The sequence below is a fragment of the Heterocephalus glaber genome, unplaced genomic scaffold (assembly GCF_053883595.1).
Source record: "Heterocephalus glaber isolate CG9 unplaced genomic scaffold, H.glaber_assembly_v1.0 deba00001737, whole genome shotgun sequence".
Taxonomy (NCBI): domain Eukaryota; kingdom Metazoa; phylum Chordata; class Mammalia; order Rodentia; family Bathyergidae; genus Heterocephalus; species Heterocephalus glaber.
The window spans coordinates 3,755,812-3,776,939 of NW_028258445.1; the positions used below are offsets into that span (position 1 = coordinate 3,755,812).

At 51.7% G+C, this 21,128-nt stretch overlaps 1 protein-coding gene across 13 annotated transcripts in view; it reads left to right on the forward strand.

Moving 5' to 3' along the window:
• Fnip2 (folliculin interacting protein 2) overlaps positions 1-21,128 on the forward strand; it is a 136,223-nt gene that overhangs the window by 73,943 nt on the left and 41,152 nt on the right. For 12 of the 13 annotated variants that reach the window (XM_087200304.1, XM_087200305.1, XM_087200306.1 and 9 more), the window contains 6 exons: positions 2,259-2,460; positions 2,733-2,821; positions 5,164-5,310; positions 5,400-5,569; positions 9,822-11,154; positions 11,855-12,011. In XM_087200304.1, the coding sequence (XP_087056430.1) occupies positions 2,259-2,460; positions 2,733-2,821; positions 5,164-5,310; positions 5,400-5,569; positions 9,822-11,154; positions 11,855-12,011 (2,098 nt within the window). Of the gene's footprint in view, positions 1-2,258; positions 2,461-2,732; positions 2,822-5,163; positions 5,311-5,399; positions 5,570-9,821; positions 11,155-11,778; positions 12,012-21,128 lie in introns of those variants that run through there. The other variant, XM_087200308.1, reaches the window with a different exon arrangement.

Below are 21,128 nucleotides of genomic sequence, written 5' to 3' on the forward strand. Positions count from 1 at the left end.
GTGCAGTATTTGGGAGTGTCCTCAAATCTTTGAAGCATTTCAAACACCTTTACTGTGGAATGATACTCAGAGATCCCGTGTGACCTGATTTATCCTTCAGCCTCCAGTAAGAGGGTTGTCAAAGTGAGTGTCCCACGGCTGTGCAGGTATAGCAGAATTCCAGCAGGTGGCGCTGCCTGCTGTGTTAAGACCCGCGGCGGAATGGATTTAAGAGAAGTGAGGAGCTCAGTGTTTATCATAATTAGATATTAAAGAGGTTGGCCTAAAATAGTGGACTGATACGGTCATTTTACTTCTGGGAAAGGAGAAATAGGAGATATCAAAGAAGAAAAGATTTACAAGCAAGTCTTTTTTTTGTTCTTTTTGGTACCAGGGATCGAACTCCGGACCTTGTGCTTGCAAGGCAGGTAGTAGAACCACTGAGTTAAATCCCTGGCCCCAAGCAAGTCTTTTGATGGAAGCTCAGAAGAAATTTTTCTTTTTTAAAAAACAGAACAGAGGGCCGGGGATTTAGCTCAGTGGTTCTACTACCTGCTGTGCAAGTGCAAGGACCCGAGTTCGATCCCTGGTACCAAAAAAAAAGAACAGAAATAAAGTAATGCAAGAAAATGAAGTCTTAATATAGATACTCTGAAAAAGAGAGTGAGGCATTGAATGAATTGATGTGGATTCTCAGAGATTCTTGTGAGTGTTTTCTGGTGATTACACTGGGGTTCTCAGAGACAACAGTGGATGATAGGAGCGAGGCACAGCACTCAGAAGAGCACCTGCGGGTCGTGTGTGCAGTGAGGGCTCCCAGACACATCACCTGGGTCCCCACGGCCGAGCCTCGTGTGACATCAAGCAGCATACACCTCTGAGGTTAGGACAAGACATCTGTCTCCTTTCCTTTAAAAATAGCTTTCTTGGGGCTGGGGATTTAGCTCAGTGGCGCCACCCCTGCCTCGAAAGCACAAGGTCCTAAGTTCGATTCCCCGTACTGAAAAAAAAAAAAAGCTTTCTTAAATGTAAAAGTTTTCTGTATGTGTGTTCAATAAAATCAAGATAGAGTTGAAATCACAGGGACATTGTAGTCTGTGAGTGGAGTAAGAAATAGGAAGACCAAGGGTAGGAGGCAACTGTTTCCAGTTCCACCCAGCATAAGTGAGTGCTGTATCGTAATTTGTAGAAGAGAAAACCAAGGCCAGATGTGGTGGTGCCCACCTGTAATCCCCACAGCTCAGGAGGCTGAGGCAGGAAGACTGCAAGTTCAAGTCCAGCCTGGGCAACTTAGTGAGACTCTGTCTCCAAAATATCCTAAGGCTGGGAGGACACCTCAGCACTTCCTGGGTTCAATCCCAGTACCGGAGAAACAAAACAAAGCAAAGCACCTGGAGGAAGCAGCACCTTCCTGTGTTTGGTAGAGACCCGAGGCTGCCTGGCAGGGCTCGTGAGGAAGAGAAGAGGCCTTGCCTGCCCCTGTGTGCCAGGCTAGGCACTTTCCTTTGCAGTGTGGTATGTTCTTTGCTTTGCTGTTTTTGTAGAACAGAATAAGTTATTTCTTTTGTTTTCGCCCTTGCTGTTAATAGCCATGTGGTAGCGATGCTGGCTTTTTACTGTGGTAAAGTAAGAGACAAGGTTAAGCCATAATCGTGAGGCCTATCCCTTCAGACAAATTGATGCATGCTCACAGTTTATTGGCTTCATGGGCGTCTTGTCATAGAAGCGGAGTCTCTCCAAAGAATCTTGCATTTTTTGAGCATTTGACTGTAACAAAAGAAAGGTGAGGCTTTCTACTTGTGGGATTTTCTAGAGAGCTCAGTTGGTTACAGTGCTTAATCTGAGGATTTAGAGGAGTAATTTCATCTGGTGGTTTGAAGAGCCTGGGAAAGTTAGTCTACCGGTAACGTCTTCCGACCTGTGTCCGTGTTGAGCAGAACACTGTGTAGGAACCTTGCTTTTGTGGCTTTCTTTCTCATCCGTTGGTATCTGTCAACCAAAACAACAGGCCTGTGTCTGAGTGAATAGGTGTTTCACACCCCTTCCAAATGCCACCAGTCTGACATAAAATGATCCAGGAGAAACAGGTGAGGGTCTAACATGAGGATGTGTAAGCTAACTTTGGTTTTCACTGGAGATTGTTTTCATATTAAGATAGTAATGTGTCATTTTCACGACAGGGAGTCAGAAGAGAATGAGTAAGTGGTAGATACATGTGAGTGTTGACTTGAGTGTGACTCGCCGACTCACAGCGACTTCTCAAACTTATTTTCCTCCAGGTCAACTGATGAGACATTCAGCTTGGCTGAGGAAACCTGTAGTTCTAATCCAGCCATAGTTAGGAGGAAGAAAATTGCCATAAGCATCATCTTTTCCCTCTGTGAGAGAGAAGAAGCCCAGCGGAATTTCCAGGACTTCTTTTTTTCTCATTTTCCCCTGTTTGAATCTCACATGAACAGGTTGAAGAGTGCAATTGAAAAGGTAATACGGTTATCATCCAGTGTCCACAGGGACATGGCTGGGGCCTTTAAAGCCAGTGGAACCCTGGTGTAGGTGTCAAGTCACTTTCCTGAGAAGGCCGTCATCCCTCGAAGTGACAGTGATGGACCCCTAGGGATACTGTGCTCTGGGAGGGGAGACTGCTGCCTTCCGAGGACTGCTCAGTCGGGCGGTGTTCTGTTGGAGAAGGCCTGTAGGCAAGTTGGGAAGGCGGGGCGTCTGCTCAGACCGTGACTTGTACCTCCTTCCCCCAGGCCATGGTCTCCTGTAGGAAGATAGCAGAGTCCAGTCTCCGCGTCCAGGTCTATGTCAACCGCCTGATGGAAGCACTGGGAGAATTCAGGTAAAGCTCAGAGTTCGGCAGATCCAGCGGGCCTTGATGAGCAGCAACAGGGGTGATGGGAGGATTTGGTGCTGACAGGGTCAGTCCACACTTCCAGATAGGTCTGCACTGAATGCCCTGAAAAATTAAGTCATCCAGTACGAAGTGCCCTCGCTGCTGCCCACGGACAGAACTCGTACCAGGTGTGACTTGCAGGTCCTTCCGGTCTCAGTCACGTCATCCTGGCAAAGCCCTAAGGGTCAGCGCGACTGCCTGCATGCACAGAAGCGGACACCCGAGGCGCTTGTTCCGAATGCCCACGAGGAGCCCGTGTCGCAGTCACAGGTGTTCCTGCACTCTAACGGGCGATTGCCATATTGGCAGTGGTGTCCAGAGTCACGCGCTGCTGTGGGTGGGATCCCGCCTACCGTGTGAGCTGGCCCCGTGGCACTGCTTCCCAGAGCGTCTCCGAGCGTGGCGTGGGATGCACTCCAGAGCAGGTGCGCGGGCCGAGCAGAACTTACGCACAGAACCTCAGCTCATCTGTGTGATGCCTAGGGTACCTGCTGTTGAGCTGGGAAGGAGGCCACTGCCCTCTTGGGGTGCGGTCATATGTAGGGCACTCAGGCAGTGCGTCAGGCATGATTGAGACTTCAGCCACATGCGTGAGGAACGTGCAGCAGCTTGTGTGAGCAGCACTGGGCTGGCCACTGGCTGCGCTGCGGTTGGACTCAAAGCTGGCTCGTGCCTGTGGCCCCAGCAGCAGTTTGATGACAGTGGTAGTGTTTCAGAGGTCAAGACACTGAAAGTACAGAACCAGCACAGGGCAAGTAGCACCTCCAGAAGTGGAGACAGCGTGGTGCCAGTATTTAGACACCTCAGTGCCAGGCAGTGTGGGTCGCAGTGCCATGTAGCCGTAGCTTGGCATTGCTCCCTAACTCCACAGATAGTGTCTTTTTTTGCCAAGGTGGAATTCTGCTGTATCCCAATCCTTTCTGGCTCACAGTTAGAAAATTCCCATTTAGCTTGATTTGTGAAGAGCGAATGCATATCTCTGAATTTATAAGAGATGCGTTGGCCTTAACTTTTTTTTTTTGGCACTGAGAATCGAACTCAGGGCTTGGCACTTGTCAGGCAGGCACTGTGCCGGTGAGCTACATCCCTGGCCTGATATAATGACTTTCATTCAGTGGAAATCCTAAGTACACCGCTGTACTCTTTGGGAGATGCTCAAGTCCCGTAACTAAGAGTAGATCCCCGTGTGCCCACCCGGCATTGAGACCCGAATTGTCACCCTGACCTGCCGTTGTCTCCAGCCTGTAGCCCAGTGTCTCTAGGGCTTCCTGTGAGAAGTGAGCTTACAGTCTGGTGCAGTGGTGGCGAACCTGTGGCACAGGTGCTCAGCAGACTGTATCGTTGAAAGCTCAAAGAGGCTCACCATCATTGGTCTGCAGTGTAATAACGGGAGAGCCATTTGTGTAGGTTCTTCCCTCTAAAAAGAATGGGGTGGTTGGTGTACAGAACCAAAGCATTAACCAGAAATCGGGAGGGTTGGGTTGCCTTTGGCTGTTTCCCATATAACATCTACTTTCTTTCTCTCTGCATTTCCTTACTATAAAAATGGTATGTGATGCCACGCAGATACATACAATTTTTATGTTTTATGAGCAGGTCAAAAAAGTAAATTAAAGCCAGGTATATTGGCACACACCTATAATCTCGACACTCTGAGAGGCTGAAGCAGGAAGATCATAAGTTTGAGCCCAGACTGGGCAATTTAGCATCTTAGCAAGACCCTACCTCAAAAATTAAAAGGCTGATGGGCTGGGGATTTAGCTCAGTGGTTCCGCGGCCTGCCTCGCAAGTGGAAGGACCCAAGTTCTATCCCCAGTACCAAAAAAAAATTAAAGGGTTGAGTGTACAGCCCAGTATAAAGGCCCTGGGTTCAATCCTCAGTACTGCAAAAATAAAAATAAAATAAAATGATAAAATAAATTTAAATGGTTTTAAATGATTTTTAAATGGTTGTAGGTTCTGACGCAGGGCGTTGTGGAAATACATTGTTCTTTACATTGCTGTCTTGGACCTGGGTTGGCACACCTTTTCTGTAAGGTTATCTGTCAAAACTACTCACCTTTGACATTGTTCTGCAGCGGCATTCACAGGCAGTGTGAGTGAGCATGTTTGTGTCCCAGGAAGAGATTGTTCACCATGCCGGTGGCGGTTGGACTTGGCCTGTCGCCACAGTTTACCAGCCTGTCTGTGGATGCTGTAGTGTGCATGGCCTGCTCCTGCACCCTGCTGTGCCAGACTCACCCAGAATTACATTGTGACAGCGTTGCGGGTCCTCTCTCTTTTCACAGGGGGACTATCTGGAATTTATATTCTGTTCCAAGGATAGCTGAACCCGTGTGGCTTGCCATGATGTCGAGCACTTTGGAGAAATCCCAGCTCTGCCAGCGCTTTCTCAAGGAGTTTACACTTCTGATAGAACACATCAACAAAAACCAGTAAGTCCAACTCCCAGAGACTCGCTCCGTGGTCCGTGTGTGCCCCGTCCTGTGACTTACGTGCCTGTGCTTTCTCCTGTTTCTCCCAGGTTCTTTGCTGCCTTACTGACTGCAGTGCTGACCTACCACCTGGCCTGGGTGCCGACTGTCATGCCTGTGGATCACCCCCCCGTCAGAGCCTTCTCCGGGAAGCGCACCTCGCAGTCAGTGAACTCTCTGGCCAAGACGCATCCCTATAACCCTCTCTGGGCACAGCTGGGTCAGTAGCTTATCCGTCGATGGGAAGAATGTAAGGGGTGAAGTGGGAAACGCCAGGATGTGTGCCCTATACTGCTGTCCAGCCCTGTAATTTGAAGATTGTCAGAGGCCAGTAGAGCCCCTCTGCCCAAAGTGTGAAGAATCAGAAATGTCTGCAGACGCTGTTAGGTATTCCTGGGGAGGGGAGAGGGCAGCACAGCAAACCTCGGTCGAGAACCCTGCCCTACAAGGGCTCGAGTGGCGGAAGTAAGGCAGCAGCCAGAAGCCTTCTCTTCTCTGCATTTTCAGTTCGCATTTCCTCACACCCCGTACCTGGGCGTGGGTCGGGATCAGCGCTCCCGTGTGGTGCTGGCTGTAGAGTCTGTGGCTTGTGAATCGGCTGGGTCACGGGGTTCGTATGGGCCAGCAGTGTGCGCTGGGGCCCCATACTCACCACGCACACAAGGAACAGGATAGGTGCATTCGTGTGCTTGTCCCAGGCCTGTGCCATTGGTGAGTTGAGTGGCACCAGGCACTCAGCCTTGGGGACTAGCAGTTCACGGGCGCAGTGGGTCCGCATTCACGTGACTGCAGAACAGCCTGGCTAGCTTGGATGGGGTGTGCGAAGGGTGCCGGGGAGAGAGGGTTAGTGTGGAGGGAGCAGCCACTCCGCCTCCCTGCATCGCCCTCCCTCCGATCTCCCGCCCTGTCCTGCCCTGCCCTCCCGTGACCCCCGGCCTCGGGGTCTGCACCAGGCCCTACTGTCCTCCTGTGCCCGCCACATTTGTACTTAGTGCGGAGCTGCTGTGGGAAGTGCTGTGTCACAGACGTCCTGCTGTAGGGGCTCCTAGAGATGGCAGGAGGGGTGCAGGGCGCCTGCTAAGGAGGGTTTACTTGAGGGAATGCTGAGGTGGCATTTTCCACAAAAGCACAGGCGGCATATTTTAAGAGCAATAACAAAACCTGATGCTTTGAGCTGAGCGAGGGTAAGTGCTCTCTACAATACAGTAATGAGGTTCTCACCCTGCCCTGGTACCGCTGTCCTTATTTTGTAACAGTAAAGGCAGCTTCTGTCCTTCTGTCCTTTGTCATGAGAGGTGTAAGAAAGAAAACAGCCTCCAGTTTGAGGGGTGATAGATGTGTTTTAAGTGAGTTGACTAAGACGTTTCTGGATGGTAAGACCATTGTAGTGGAAGCCATTTCTTTTGAAGTACTGGGGTTTGAACTTGGGGCCTCAGGCTTGCTGGACAAACACTGAACCACCGAGTGCCATCCCCAGCCGATAGGACCATTTTAATAGGGTCTTCTTTACGCCTTAATGCAGGGTGCAGATAGTCAGCACCAGGCGCAGGAAGAACTCCAGAAACATGACCCGCTTACTTCCTGGGAGGGAGGAGAGTGGAACAATATCCCTCTTAAATGTGGTGGTGTTTTCCTTTTTGTGTCTAGCTGAGTTGCCTAGGCTGGCCTCAAAATTGTGACTCGTGTGCCTCAGCCTCCAAGTTGCTGGGATCACAGCCATGTGCCACCGTGCCTTGCTACCTGTGCAGAATTACGTCATGGAGAGAAGGGGCTGCATACTGAGAGAGCGGCGTCTGAGGCTGCTGGGTCATCGATTTGAAAACAGTGCTAGTGAAGCAGTGCATTTAATTAGACCAGTGCACTTAGAATTCGGCAGGCTTCTCATCTAAATCGATCCTGTGTGTTCAGCGTTCAGGGTTCTGGCGGTTCCCATTGGTCCTTTCCCCATAGCACCGTGGCTCAGGGTCTCTGCCACCTCCCTACTGGGGAGCAGCACCCCTGTGGGGTGGAGCAGCGCCGGAGAAGGGGCAAGGCACAGGACCTCCAGGGCAGGCTGGCGCCGACCTGGGCAGTGTCTGGGCAGGGTAGCTGGCTTCCTTTGTTTTCACTGAGCGTGGCAAGTCACAGAAACAGGAAGTCGTGTGCTTCTGGGAGTACACCCTGACAATGGAGTGATGGTAGTCCAGTTTCCAAAGTAATGGAGCACTTCCATCTTGATTAGTGCAAAGACCCGCCTGGGAGGTGCCATACCCAGGGGGACAGAAGCCGAAGCAGCTCCCTCGGTGCAGCCCAGGGCTCTGTGCACTGCCGCTGAGGGGCCGGAAGCTGCACAGGTGCAGAGAGCCAGCGGTGTGGGTGTGGGTGTGGGCGCGGGCGCTGCGCTGCGTCCTGCAGGTGCCTCTGAGCAGATGGGCGGGGCCGCAGCACCGAGGTGCTTCGCCTGAGCCCCAGAGGTCCCTGCAGAGCTGAGGAGAAGCCACTTTTCTCTTTGAAAGGGCCTGGGAACGACTGACCTAAATAAATAGGAGGAAAAATAAGTCTGAAATGTCTTCATTTTCCCCCAAGTTTAAATTGCATTATTTTCAGGATGCAGCGAGACTCAGTTAAAAAAAGAAACCAACTCACCATAACTACATTTCAGTAACTCACAAGCCACATTTCACAAGAGAGATTAGAAAACATTTTGAACTAGTGATCATAGAGATGAAGTGGGTCAGAAAGAGCAGGGTGTAAAGCCCTAACCCTCTGCCAGTGTACTGTTCAGTAGTGTGGCATTTGTTCACCTTGTCCTGCAGCGTCTTCTTCATTCTGTACTCCTGGAAACAAGGCACCTACTTGACGATTAGTAGTTTCATTGGCCCAGGACTCAAAAAAATTGCCTTCGAGTTCAGGATCCAGTAAATCCAGTAGAATGTTATGGGTCTGTTATTTTAATGATGTATTATTTTATGAATTTATGAAGTAATAGTATTTTTCCACACACATTGTTCTCATTGCTTTCTATAGTTTATTATAAATTTTAATGACCTTGTTTTGCTTTCTTCTTATTATTCCTTAGTTATTAAAATATATAATACTGAAAGTTATATACATTGTTAAAGAATAATGTTGCCGTGCTCAGTGGCCTTTTCCTTGTTGGTTGTTATACCAGATTTTGGATGTATAGAGTTGCCTCTTTATTAACATTGAGGGAATTTAACAAAAAGGTCCCATACATTTCTGAAACGACTGTAATACCCTACAGCAATGAGCAGATATAAAAGGAAAGGAACAGAATAAACTCTTGGTCAGGAAAGTTTTCTCAAGCAAAAACTTGTAGTACGTGGCTGCTGTTCTGAGTTGCTCCTTAATTCCAGGATGCTTTCTCAGTCAGTTGCAGTGGCTCAGGGTTGCAGCCCTGGTGGCCTCTGGTCTGGCCTTTTCCAGGAGGATGCTGTTAGTCCCGCCCTGCCCTTGGAGGGCCGTCCTGTCCCAGAGCAGGGTGTGCTGCCTCAGGGCTCTCAGTATTGGCACTGCTTGGTGCTTTTTCCACAGCTTTGGCTCAGCCTTCATCTCTTTAACATTAGTCTGACCTGCTCTAGACCCTTGCTAAGAGTTACCAGGTTCTCACCTCTCCTTTGTAGGGACCTTGTCAGATTTTTATTTCTCCCAGCATTCTGGTTATTTCTGATGTTTCTGACTCCAGCTTGGTTGTGCAGATATGAGATAAACCCTAACTCTGCACAGAGCCTTCCCCGGCAGGAAAGGCTGGCTCCTCGCCCGCCGTAATTGTCCGCATTAGCATCGAAGTGTCAAGTGCGTGATGTGGTACTCAAAGTGCTCCTGCAGTTGTGACAAGCAGTAAAGAAGCTGAGCTTGCTGGGTGATCAGAGCACGCTTCTCTTGGTCTTCTGCCTTTATGTGAAATGTAGAGCCCTGTGGTCCCCAGGCCCATTTGCCACCAACCTGTCAGGGCATAACTTAAGAGGACATTTTTCCCCTGTAGAATTTTCATGTGAAGTAGAAGCTTTCAGATTCATTATTCATGACTAAGTGATTGCTGTTCTTGTTAGTAAACTGCTGCTGCTGAGGTTGTGTCTGTTTATTGAGAGAATTTGAAGCAGACCACCTTACGAAGTATTTTGAACTGATTCACTGCACATCAATTTTGAAATCCTTGAATTTGGATTTTGCCACAGGCCCGTTATCCTGGGATTCTCCCAGCAGGTTCTTCTGGTCTCCAAAATGTCTCATTGATCTGGCAGCCTGTCCCGGGATCTCACACTCGGCAGCCCCACTCCGGGCTGTACCGGTGGCCCTGCCCTCCCACGGCTCCCCGCACATGGGAGCGACAGTGGGGCTGCTCCTGGACTTTGGGGTCTGTGGGAGGGACTCGGTTAGGAAGCCAAGCCGCCGGCTTAGCTCTCGGAGGGGCTGCTGTGCCTGTGCGCACTAACCCAGGGGGGTGGGCTTGTGTATGCTTTGCTCTCCAGGTGACCTCTATGGAGCTATAGGCTCCCCTGTGAGACTGACGCGCACCGTGGTGGTGGGGAAGCAGAAGGACTTGGTCCAGCGCATTCTGTATGTCCTGACCTACTTTCTACGCTGCTCTGAGCTGCAAGACAACCAGCTGACCTGGAACGGGAGTCCCAGTGAAGGTGACCAGGTCATCAACGGCAGCAAGATTGTGACAGCCTTGGAGAAGGGAGAGGTGGAGGAGTCCGAGTACGTTGTGGTCACAGTGAGAAACGAGCCTGCCCTTGTGCCCCCCATCCTGCCACCCCTGACAACAGAGAGAAGGGGTCCTGGTCCCACAGGGTTAGCTGGGGCCCCGGATGGTGCTGTCAGACCCGACCGAGAAGGAGGCCGGAGGCCACCGCAGAGCTCTGAGGCTTGCAGCAGGGTGTTCCCGGGGCCAGTGCTAGACAGCACTTGGACCCCACAGGGCGTGTTCTGTGGGGATGGAGACAGTGAGAAAGCAGCACCCCTAGCCGGCTCCTCCGAACCTTCCTGCTGTGAGGGGCCGGGGGCACGGATGGAAATTGATCCCCACACTGCCTGGGAGGAGACGAACGAGGAGGTGCCCAAGAAACTGCCAGAGCAGTCCTCAGCCTGGCCGTGCCCCGACCGGCGGTCCTGGGAGGAGCCTCGGGCAGAAAGAGTCACTTTCCAGATCGGAAGCTCTGTGTCTCCAGAGTCTGACTTTGAAAGCCGCACCAAAAGAATGGACGAGAGGCTGACGGGCTGCAGACGGCATCCAGAGGCAGCCGGCACCCCGGAGGCCAGGGAGGCCAGGGCAGCTGTCAGCGTGGCTTGGGATGGGCGGGCCTCCGGGTGCTCCTGCAGAGCTGCCGTCCAGAAGGGGGTGGGCTGTCCAGAGGCCCGGCCCCCTGGCCCAGGGGAGGGTGAGTCCGGCAGGGCCGTGGCTGGGGACGGAGGCGTTGGGACAGACGCGGCAGCGACAGGTGCTGCCGGGCAGCTCCGCCACTCTCTTAGCCCTGCCTCGGGAGCTGGGAGGACAGCGCCAGAGAAAACCAGGGGTTTGCACTTGAAAGACGCGGAAGGACCTCCGCGGGTGCCTGCTCTGGACAAGGCTGTGCCGCAGGACTGTGGGCTCCTGGTGGCTGCCGGCACCCGCCCTGGGCATGCCCGCGGGAAAACCGGCTGCAGGGCCGAAGGAGACCTTCCCAGAAGCGAGAGCTCGGACAGCGCCCTTGGAGACAGTGAAGAGGAAGCGTGCACGGCCGCCGCCCTGGGTCCGGGACGCCGCGGGCACAGGACTGAGGCGGAGAAGTGGAGAGAAGAAGTGGAGCTGCCTCTGCCAAGGTAATGCCGGCTGGCCTGGCCCCGCGGGCACCTGAGCGCCTGTTGGCTGCTTCACTTAGTGTTCTCTCAGCGTCAGAAGTGTCCCCGGATTGGCACAGATGGGCTCCAGCCCGCCTCTGTCCAGGGACGCTCGCTGGCTGAGGTGGCCGCGCCCTCTGAGGGACATGGGTTGTCTGCCTGCTGACGCTGCGGGGAGCTGAGGTGGTGGCAGGGGCAGGGAACGAGTTGCTGTCCCCTGCGGCTGTTGGTGCTGGCAGCAGAGCCTGGCCCCCGGGAGGCGGGTCCCGCTCGCCGGGGGACCTCGTCCTACCGCTCCACAGCCGATCACGAGCTCCGTGCTGCCCGACGCAGTGCTGCGAGGCGGCTTCTGTTCCACTGCTGAGGGCTCCGCCTTGCACACAGGTCCCCCCTGCAGCCAGGCGTCTTCTCTCTCCCTTCACAGTCGGCTGAGTGTTCAGTACGAGGTACAGGAGCGAACTAACCGGCCATGGAGAGTCTTTCCCGGTGCTTCTGTTTTTTGAATCTCCCTTTCTTTCCCGGCCTCCTCCTTTGCCCTCCTGTGATCTTGCTGGAGGACCAGTGACACAGACCCCTCAGTCTGTCGTACTCTCCTGTGTCACTCAGGTCTGCGCTCCAACTGCAGCGCTACTGGAAAGGTTTCTTCTAAGCGCGCACCCTAATGGGCCGGACGTTGTTCTAGGTCTCAGAGCGCCAGCAACCCGAATGCAGGAAACTTCGGCCGCTCTCTTTTGGCGGGTTACTGCCCCACCTACACGCCCGACCTGGTGCTTCATGGGACCAGCACCGACGAGAAGCTGAGGCAGTGCCTGCCGGCTGATCTGGCCCACACAGTGCATGTAAGTGAGCTCAGCTCAGACCCGGCTGCCGAAGTGGCAGGCACCCGGTGGAGGGATTGTTCCTAGGGTGTGGGCAGGGCTCCTGGGACCAGTGGGGCCATGATCCGGCGACAGCGGTAGGCGTGGAGGGGTGGCACGGGGCAGGGCTGCCTGCCTCTCCGCTGTGCTCTGCTCTCTCCCGGTGCCTCTGTTGGCCGAGCCCGGCTGGAAGCCAGAGAGCAAGGTCACAGCTGTTGCAGACGCAGCCCGGGTCCAGAGAGGTCAGCGCAGGGGGCCCCCCGAACAGGACGAGAGGGCGGGGAGCAGATCACGGAGGGGGAGCAAACAACAGCACAGGCAGTGACAGTTACGGCCTCATGGGCAGAGCTGAAGAGACCTGGCATATGGTTTGCTTTCTGTTCGATCCTTACAAGTTCCTAGAAAATTTATTTTAACCGATCTGACATTTGATGGCTGCCCAAGGATGACTGTGAGGATTAACAAGCCCCATTGGAAAATTGCCTTGCGGCCGCCGTGACATGACAGGAACTGGGCGGTGAAGGAAGCCCTGTCACTGTGACGGGCCTGCTTGTAATTGAGCTGCTGTTGGGCAGATGTGCAAAAAAACATGTTTTGTATTAGCAACATTGTATCTTGTGCAACAGGGAGCGTCCCCACAGCGTTAGGAAAATTGGAATTTGGCCACCTCCTCAACCGACAGTTTTTTCCAAGATGGAGCAGAAGGCATTGCCTGCTTTTTGGCCTTGAACGTGTCCTCTGTGAGGACTAAGCACACATCAGATGCAGGCTGTGAGGTGGGAGCGGACCTCCTCTTGGAGGGCGAGGGCGGCTGGCAGCTGGGGACCCTGCCGGCTGCTGGCCAGACGCGGCCCCTCCTGGTGCTCCTGGCGGAACTGGCTCCTGTGGTCCACGGGCACTGGGCGAGGGCGGCCCTCGAGCATCCTGGGCTGTGCACGCTGCTCTGCGGAGTCACGGAGGCCGGGCTGCGGATCAGAAGGCTTGCTGCCTTTCCTCCCGGGCCTCGCACCCTGTTCTGGTGTGCACACCGTGGGAGTATTTCCCTCCGCCTGCCCTCCCTGGGTCTCCCAGTTCCTCACAGACCTCTGCTCCTCCCGGCCGCTCCCCACTCCCGATGGGGCCACCGACTGCCCGTGAGCCTCTCGGCTGGGGGTTTGCCCAGAGCCCTGCTTCCACCCCTGACCTAGAAGGAGCCGGGAGCTGATGACTGATGGCCGACCTTGAACTTACCCATGAAACCACTCGGGAAACGCTTTCGTAGTTTCTGTAGGCTGCCAAGTTCCAGTATCTAAATGTTAGATTTTCATTGTGACCATCTGGCTCTTTAATTCTTAGATTTGAAAAAACAAAACCATCTTTACGGTATCCCTTCTCCTAAAGCGTTTCTGTATTTCATTTTCCCCTTTTTAAAGGAGTGTTTTCTCACTGTAATAGTTCTTGTTTCTTTAAGCTATGCAGTCAGCCTGAGAAATTGAAAGTTATTAAGCATGATAAGATATATTGTGTCAAATTGTGGCTACATCCAAAGTGCAGCCGTGCAGGATGTTAATAGGAAATTGGGAAGGGTTCATAAAAGTATCTTCAGAAGTTCAGTATATTCAGAATATATCCAGTTAGCATCAGTGAATTTCTAATTGCACTTGACACATTCATTATCATCATAATGAATTTTGCTTTTGAAGTAGTGTTCCGTGTAGACTGCCTCTCAGACTGGCACTCTGGTCTATAGCAGTTTTTTAAGAAAAAGCTTTACTTTCAACTTCGTTTACAAATATTTGTTGAAGAATCAATTAGTTTTTAAAAAACATTGTATTGAATTTACTGCTCCGTAAAGCATAGTGATTATTTAAATTCTTGCGACTGTTGCCAGAGAAGGAAGCAGAGATCCAAGAATAAGCGCATGGCCAGAGTTAGAGCTGAGAATAGCTTGCAGAGAGAGAGAGAATTGGAATAAATCGCTATATCGTTCCATGCTTTCAAAACCCATCTTTTGGACATAAGTAATTTTCAGTGTTCATGCCAGACTTCATCAGGCTTTGGTACTCATAATTCTTTTTAGAGAAGGATTTTTAGTGACTGTTTCAAAGCAACTGATTTAGGCTATCGATCTGTTTTTTAGCGCTCTGCTGCCTTGGTTGTAAACTGTGTTTTACATGTGTGCACTTTATAGCCACATGGACTGGTTTGCAGTTTCTCCTCTGAGGTGAGGATTCTTTCTAGGGCTCCTAGTGCTGAGACTTGCTCTTTGTACTTTTCTTTCCAAGTCTCCTATGAAAGAGATGCATCAGCTTCCTATCATTTATTTTCATTTTCTACTATTTACATGTAAAGATTCAATTCTTTCAATATTTGAACACGTGTTCTTGTTTAGTCCGTACACTGTCTCCTTTCTGTTATTTGGCCTCTTTCCCTGATTCCTAACCTGTAGGTTATACAGCTGCCTTAAATTAGTCCGAAGTAACATTGTTTCACATTTCCCTGCCATATCTAAACGCACATTCTTCACTCCGTTTTCCTCCTGACTGTATATGGGAAGGAGGGCAGCGGACAAGGGAGGGGCTGTGTAGCCTCTGCCTGAGGCCCCTGGAGGCTTTGTCTGAGTCCTCTCTCTGTGTGTGAAGGCACCAGGTGGGTGCTGTTGGGGATACAGACCTGTGCGGCAGAGTAGGCCAGAGAGCCGGGGGCACTGGGCAGGCCTGGGGTTTGGGTTCGAGTCCTGTTACCACCACTCAGTCACTGATAACCCTGAAGAAGTTGACTGGCCTCTGTAACCCTCAAACGCATGTAGAGGGATGGGTGAAATAGAATCCACTGGTTAGGAGTTAACTTCTGAAGATTTGACGCAGTTCACCCGTGTGGCCTTGTGGCCCGGGGGCAGGTTCTTTAGTTTTCTAGTCTGTAAAATGAACAGTGCTGGTGTTACAGGTTTGAAGGTTCTGTGAGATAACCATTACTAAATGGCCAACAAATGTGAGCTGTTAATATCTGTGAAAGTGCTTTGTACATGATGAAGCAATATAATGTGTACTGAACACAGAGAGCAAAATGACAACCATTATTTTAGTAACAATGAGATTGCTGTCAGAGGTTAGAAAGTTGAATACAAATGGTGCCTGGTGGGCCGGCCCAGGAAGAGTGGTGACGCATGCTCAAGGCCAGAAACAGCCACTCAGCCTCTGCCTGAGGTGCTGGGGGGAGCAGCGGGCAGCTCAGTCTGCTGTGGAGCGTTGTCAGAACCAAAGTTAGCACCACATTTAACGTTTTCTTTTTTTAAAATTATGTTCTAGGACTTCAGGCATTTCACAGAATAGTCTATAAAATGAAGTAACAGTTGGATATAGCAGCCTCTTCCATTTAATTTTAAGAGTAACAACAGATTGACTCCAGAAATATCATGCAGGAATCAGTAGCAAGATGAGGAGCTTTGCTAAAAATCTGGCTGTGATATATGCTCCTGAATGCCTAAGTAATCCATTCAGGGTAATCAACCAGTAAGACTACAAAAGAACAGCAAGTCCTATCAAAGAGCAAATCATTACTTAAGAAACATGGATAACATCAGATGTCTCTGAGGAGCAGTGACCTTGAAGCCAATGGCTGCAGAGGTGGCTGTGGGACAGTGCAGCAGGGACATGCGCGACTCCGTCTCCTTGGTGCAGCACCGTCTTGGGTGCAGAGCTGCCTGTGGAGGGTTCTTAAAGTACGTGTCTTGGCCCGTAGCTGGGCTTTGATGACCAGTTTTTTAAACAGTGATACAGAATAGAGCCGAAATCATCACGGCTGGCTGGGATCGTGTGCGTGTCTGTGTGTGTTTACACCTAGACACGCTTGCACATCGAGTCAGAGGTCTCATCCTCCCACCAGGGCTGGAGGACTTCAAAGCAGGACATGGAGACTCCCCAGGACCTCCCTGGAAAGTGCTGACAGTGTTGCCAACTGTCCCCGTAGTGGGTATCAGGGTGCATGTGAGACTGCATGGGCAGTGTCCCTTGTTTCTGGAGAGAGGTGGCAGATGGCCTTCCTCTTTTTTCTTTTTCTTTTTTCATTTTCTTAAACAGGAGAGAGTAATGCATTTACACATGAGGCTTGTGGCTCTTTGAATTCATTTTCTTTACCTAAAGGAGAAGAGAAGCTTATTTTAGGACTTTTCACACTTTATGTCTTTTGCATTGCGTCAGAATTAGACACATGCCTAATTTTGATGCTTTTTCCAATGTTAATGTTTTCCCCGATTTTTTCACTACCTCCAAGATATATGGGCATCCGTGCCCTTCTGTATAAGAAGCTGCCTGCTCTCTCATTTCATTTTGAGGTCACCTACGTCCTCGTGTGACTGTTCTCAGGACCCTTTTGCCCTGCGCACCTTTCTGCACCTCCAAGCTGGACCTGAACGTGGCCCGGCACTTCGGCCGCTGCAGAGCGAGCACACAGGCCTTCAAGGTGCACAGGCTGCACTTGGGGTCAGGCCAGGGAGCCCAACAGGCGCCTAGGACGCCAGGCCCTACCTCCCCCAGCCCCTGGCCTCATGTGTCCTGTGCTTCCCAGGGCCCTGCACCGACCGGCAGTCTCCTGTCCGGGCCGTGAGTTCCCTCTCCTCTTTACCATTCTAGACTGTAGTGACTCACACTGAACCTGTGGGCAAGAGAACAGTTCGGAGAACCAATGCTGACAGACAGGGGATACAGCCTATAATTTCCCGTGCTCCAGGTCCGTTTGATGCGCTAGAGCTCCTGCTGGGGGCACTGTAGGTGGCCTGGCTGGCTCATTTTACCCATAGTGAGTCAAGGAGGCGAATCCGTGGAAATTTATTTATGGAGAAACACTTAGTACCTTTGGTGTGCTGGGTTCTGTGTGTACACAGTTGAGGTCTGAGGTGAAGGCGGCCAGCGGCCCTCTGTATTAGCGAGATGTGGATGACGTGCCTCCCCTCCAGCGCTGCCCACTAAAACACAGGGAACCCTCACGTGCCTGGCGGGGTGGCCTGGTGTGGCTGGCCCGAGCCCTCTGGAGCCTCATTTGGACACAGGCCTCAGGGATTGGTGCTGTGCTTCTGAGCCGCACCCCAGCTCAGATGTGATCCCCATGCACCCAGGGCTGGGCACTAGGAAGCAGCCCTTTGGCGAGCCTGGAGCTTCATAGAGTGATTCTGTGAAAACGGACAGAAGGCTCCAGAGAACAGGAGGGGAAAATGGAAGCAAAGCTTTTGTAAATAAGGAGGGGGAGGGGAATGGGAAAAAAGAATCAAAATATATTGTGTACAGAGACCAATTCCCGGTGATGAACATGATCATTATGTGTATCTAAAAGGTACCGAAGAAATTAAAAAAATAAAAGAAGCTCCAGATAGAAGCAGGGAAGCAGCAAAGAAACAGGTTGGAATCGTGGGTAGAGGAAAGTAGTCACCCAGGAGAAATCAAATCGTTGGAAATGTGGGTGGAGAAAAGTAAAGTCACCCTGGAGAAATCAAATCCCAAAACTGTTTGTAGGTTTGAGGCCTAGATTTGTTCTACCCAAGTGACTTGAGAATCCGCGCCTGAGAAATAAACATAAAAGCCAGGAGCAGAGAAACCTTGAGGGAAGACTGGCAGAAGGAAGCACATTTCTGTAGACAGCCGTAAACGCATAGTGTGGAAGGAAGACCAAAGAGCTCCGATGCGATTAGCCCACAGATGGGGAGTGAGGGACCCACAAGGGCGAGCTCGGAAGCCGGGAGCAGCCGGTCGCTGCTGCATGGTTGTTACAGTGTTCATCCTGCAAGCCCAGGGGTTGGGACATTAAAAGGAAAGATGGGAGGATAGTGCAACCAATGATGATTTAGGTTTATATAAGAACTGAGAAAGGAGCTGGGGACGTAGCTCAGTGGTTCCGCCACCTGCCTCGCAAACGCAAGATCCCGAGTTGGATCCCCCGTAGTAAGAAACGACTAAAAAGAATTTCTGATACTGAAAAATAGCCATTGAAATCAAAATGTCAGAAACTAAAGGACCAAGCAGGTTAAATAGTAAAGAAAATCAGAATCTGTGAGATGGAAGTTAGATATAAAACACTTTTTTGAATGCATCTCTGAGAAAAGAATAAAAAATACAGAAAAGCAAGTGAGAAATGGGGAAGTCGGAATGAGAAAATTTTGTAGCACATTCAGAAGGCAAGAACGGGGAAAGAGTGATAGAAAATTTTCAGATTGAAAAGGCACACTGGCTCCCACATGGGTAAATATAAATAAATCCGTACTTAGCAAGTCGATGTCAAAGGTGCGGGAAAGCCAGCGGACGCGGACGCAGCACCTGTCTTCAGCTCCGGGAGTCCGGACCCTGGCAGATGCGGGCAGCCTGGGGGTCAGACGCGGGCAGCCTGGGGAGCAGGGCGGGCGCCGCCACGGGGGCCGGCGAGGGAGGCGGGGCTCCAGCCTGGCTGCGTGCAGATGGAGGACTCAGGACGTGGACGCTGCTGGGCTGGGAAGGGTCTGGGCGGATGGGCTGTGGCCGCGCTCCTGCCGCCCCACCGAGAGCAGCCCGCGGACTCTGAGAAGCGAAGGCCAGCAGGGCCCGGGTGTCGCCAGCGCCCCATCTCACTGCCGAGAGAGCCGACACCGGAGTGCATTCTCCCCGGGTGTGCGGCTGCAGCGACGCCTCACATTTGCGGTCTTCCGTGCGGCCCTCGGCCACCCAGGCCCCAGGTGCCTCCGGGGCGTGCCGGGCGTTGTGTGTGTGGAGGGGTGACAGGCCTCAGGCCACGCCTGTCAGTGCTGGGAGCGAGGGGCTCCTGCGTGAGCCCACGTTCTCGCTGCCGCTGAGGGCCTCTCCCGAAGCCCGAGCGCCGCCTGTGGAAGGCCACGGTGCTGCGGCCGACTGAGCCACTGCGGAGAGGCGCTGTCAGGCGGCGCCCTCTTCCTCAAGTACAGTTTAATAAAACACCGGGGTTGAAAGAATGACTAACAAATCCACATCAGATAAAGCAAAGAATCTTGTGTTTTTCTTTTTAATCCAGAATACTCCAAGGAAAAACCAAATATATAGGGCAGTCAGTATTTTCTTTACTCTCAATTATTTAACTGCTCAGTCTCAGAATAAAAAACTAAATAAAAGGGTTGAGAATGCAGCTCAGCAGTGAAGCACTTGCTTAGCATGCATGAGGTCCTGGGTTCAAGCCTCTGCATCCAAAAAAAAAAATTTGACAGGTCTCATTATTTAATACCTTCTACCACTGCAGTATGTCTGATAAAAAGTATTAAAAAGAAGGGTACATATGATTCATTTTCTATTGTGTATTTTGGTTCTACCCATGCCTCATAGGTGGGGCTTTTCCTTAGAGACATTTTGGATTCGCTGTGGGGTGTGGGCGGTGTTTCTGACAGGTCAAACGTGGGTCGGGGTCTCAGCTCTGCACCGTCCGAGCCTAGACCTACATGGCAGGTTGTAATCTAGCTAGCCTGGCCTCTGGTGGGGCAGCTTCCTTTGGGAAGACCCCAGAGGTCCCCGGAACTTCAGCCCCACTTCCCGGACCTTTGAGCTGAGCCTGGGCAGCAGTGGCAGTGGGCAGCATGCCAGGCCCTGACGTGGTCCCTTTCTTGCTCCTCAACTGTCACTTCATTTTCTCGACAATCTGAGCGGCCTTTTCTCTTTAAATGGTGTTGGTTCTTCAGAGACCGAGTGGGTACTAAATGACGTCGTCCCATGGCGGCTGTTGGCCTCCTCTGTGGAAAGGCTCGGGGATCAGCATTGTTAGCGTTTCACTGTCTGAGCCTGTGTGACTCTTGGCGTATTCTTAAAGGGCCCTCTCAGGATGTGTGCCGGTTCCTCTGCATCCCGGGGAGGGAGGCCCACACGGTGCCCCGGATCTGCATCCGCCGTCGCTCACTTCCCTCGTTCAGTGCGAGCCTTTGCAGGTTCTGCTCCCGCTGCTGCTGAGGACCCGGGGGATTTCAGTGGCCGGGCTCTCGGGACTCGGTGCTCAGCTGTGACCCGCGGCCCTCGGTCTCTCCTCCGTCTCCGCCCCAGACTCTGCTCTGTGCCCCGCTGACACACAGATGATGCGTGCTTGCTTTCCAGTTAGGGTTTTTTCTTCACATTTGCTTACCTAGTTACTTTTTCAGTAATTGGACTGGCTCCTCTGCCCTTCTTGTTACCATATCCAGAGCTTCAGCTTTCAGATGTCACCCATGCTTGCAGAACCTTCTGCCCATCACCTTCCTAGTCGGCCCATCGCCCATCTCCCTTCTGCTCATTGCTTAACACAAAGCCCTTTGTGCTGCTGGTGGCCCCACATCATGTGGTCTGCAGACCAGGAGCCCACTGGCTTGGGACTCTGCCTGCCACTGCAGCAGAGAGCGTTAGAATGGAGACTGAATGCGGGTGGAACCCAGGGCCCGACCACCTAGTGTCAGTAGAAGAGAAGGGGCAGGAGAAGGCAAAGGAAGAAGAGCAGGAGGGGAAAGCAGACAGGCTGGCTTTCGCTGTGGTGATGCTTAGCCCACTCCGCTTCCCATATGTGTGCTGGCGGATGGCCAGTAATGAAGGGAAGGCCCATAATATTAATGTATTCAGTGGCACCACCAGCCAAATGCCAAGCAGTCAAGGGACTTGAGTTCAAAACACAAATTCAGTGGACCCTTGACTTATGAACTCAGTTCATTCCTGAGGGCTGGTTGTAACTCAAGTTGGTCAACTGAAGGTTCAGGCTCCTCTACACAGCCTTCACAGTCTCTCTCCTGTACACAGGCAGAGCTCAGTGTCCTTAGACAGACACTGGCCCAGGATTTCTCAGTGAACCCCACACAGGAAAGGCTATTCTCATGATCCTTCCAGAGCTCTGTAAGGGTTAAATCTGTATCTGGAAGCACAAGCAGGTGGCATTTGGGTTGTAACTCAAGACTTTGGTCGTAAGTTAAAACTAAAATCCTGATCATAACCCAAGAAGTTCATGTGTCACTCCAGTTGTAACTCCAGGGTCCACTTTTTCAAAATTTCTAGATTTCCATTTTCTTTGTTCATAAGGGCCACGCATGTTGATAGCAGTGGTAGCAGTTGATAGTCATTGTTATCTTGCTGTGAATTTGTGATACCCCGGATAAGCTAAAAGTTGTGGAAACTTGGAAAAGGA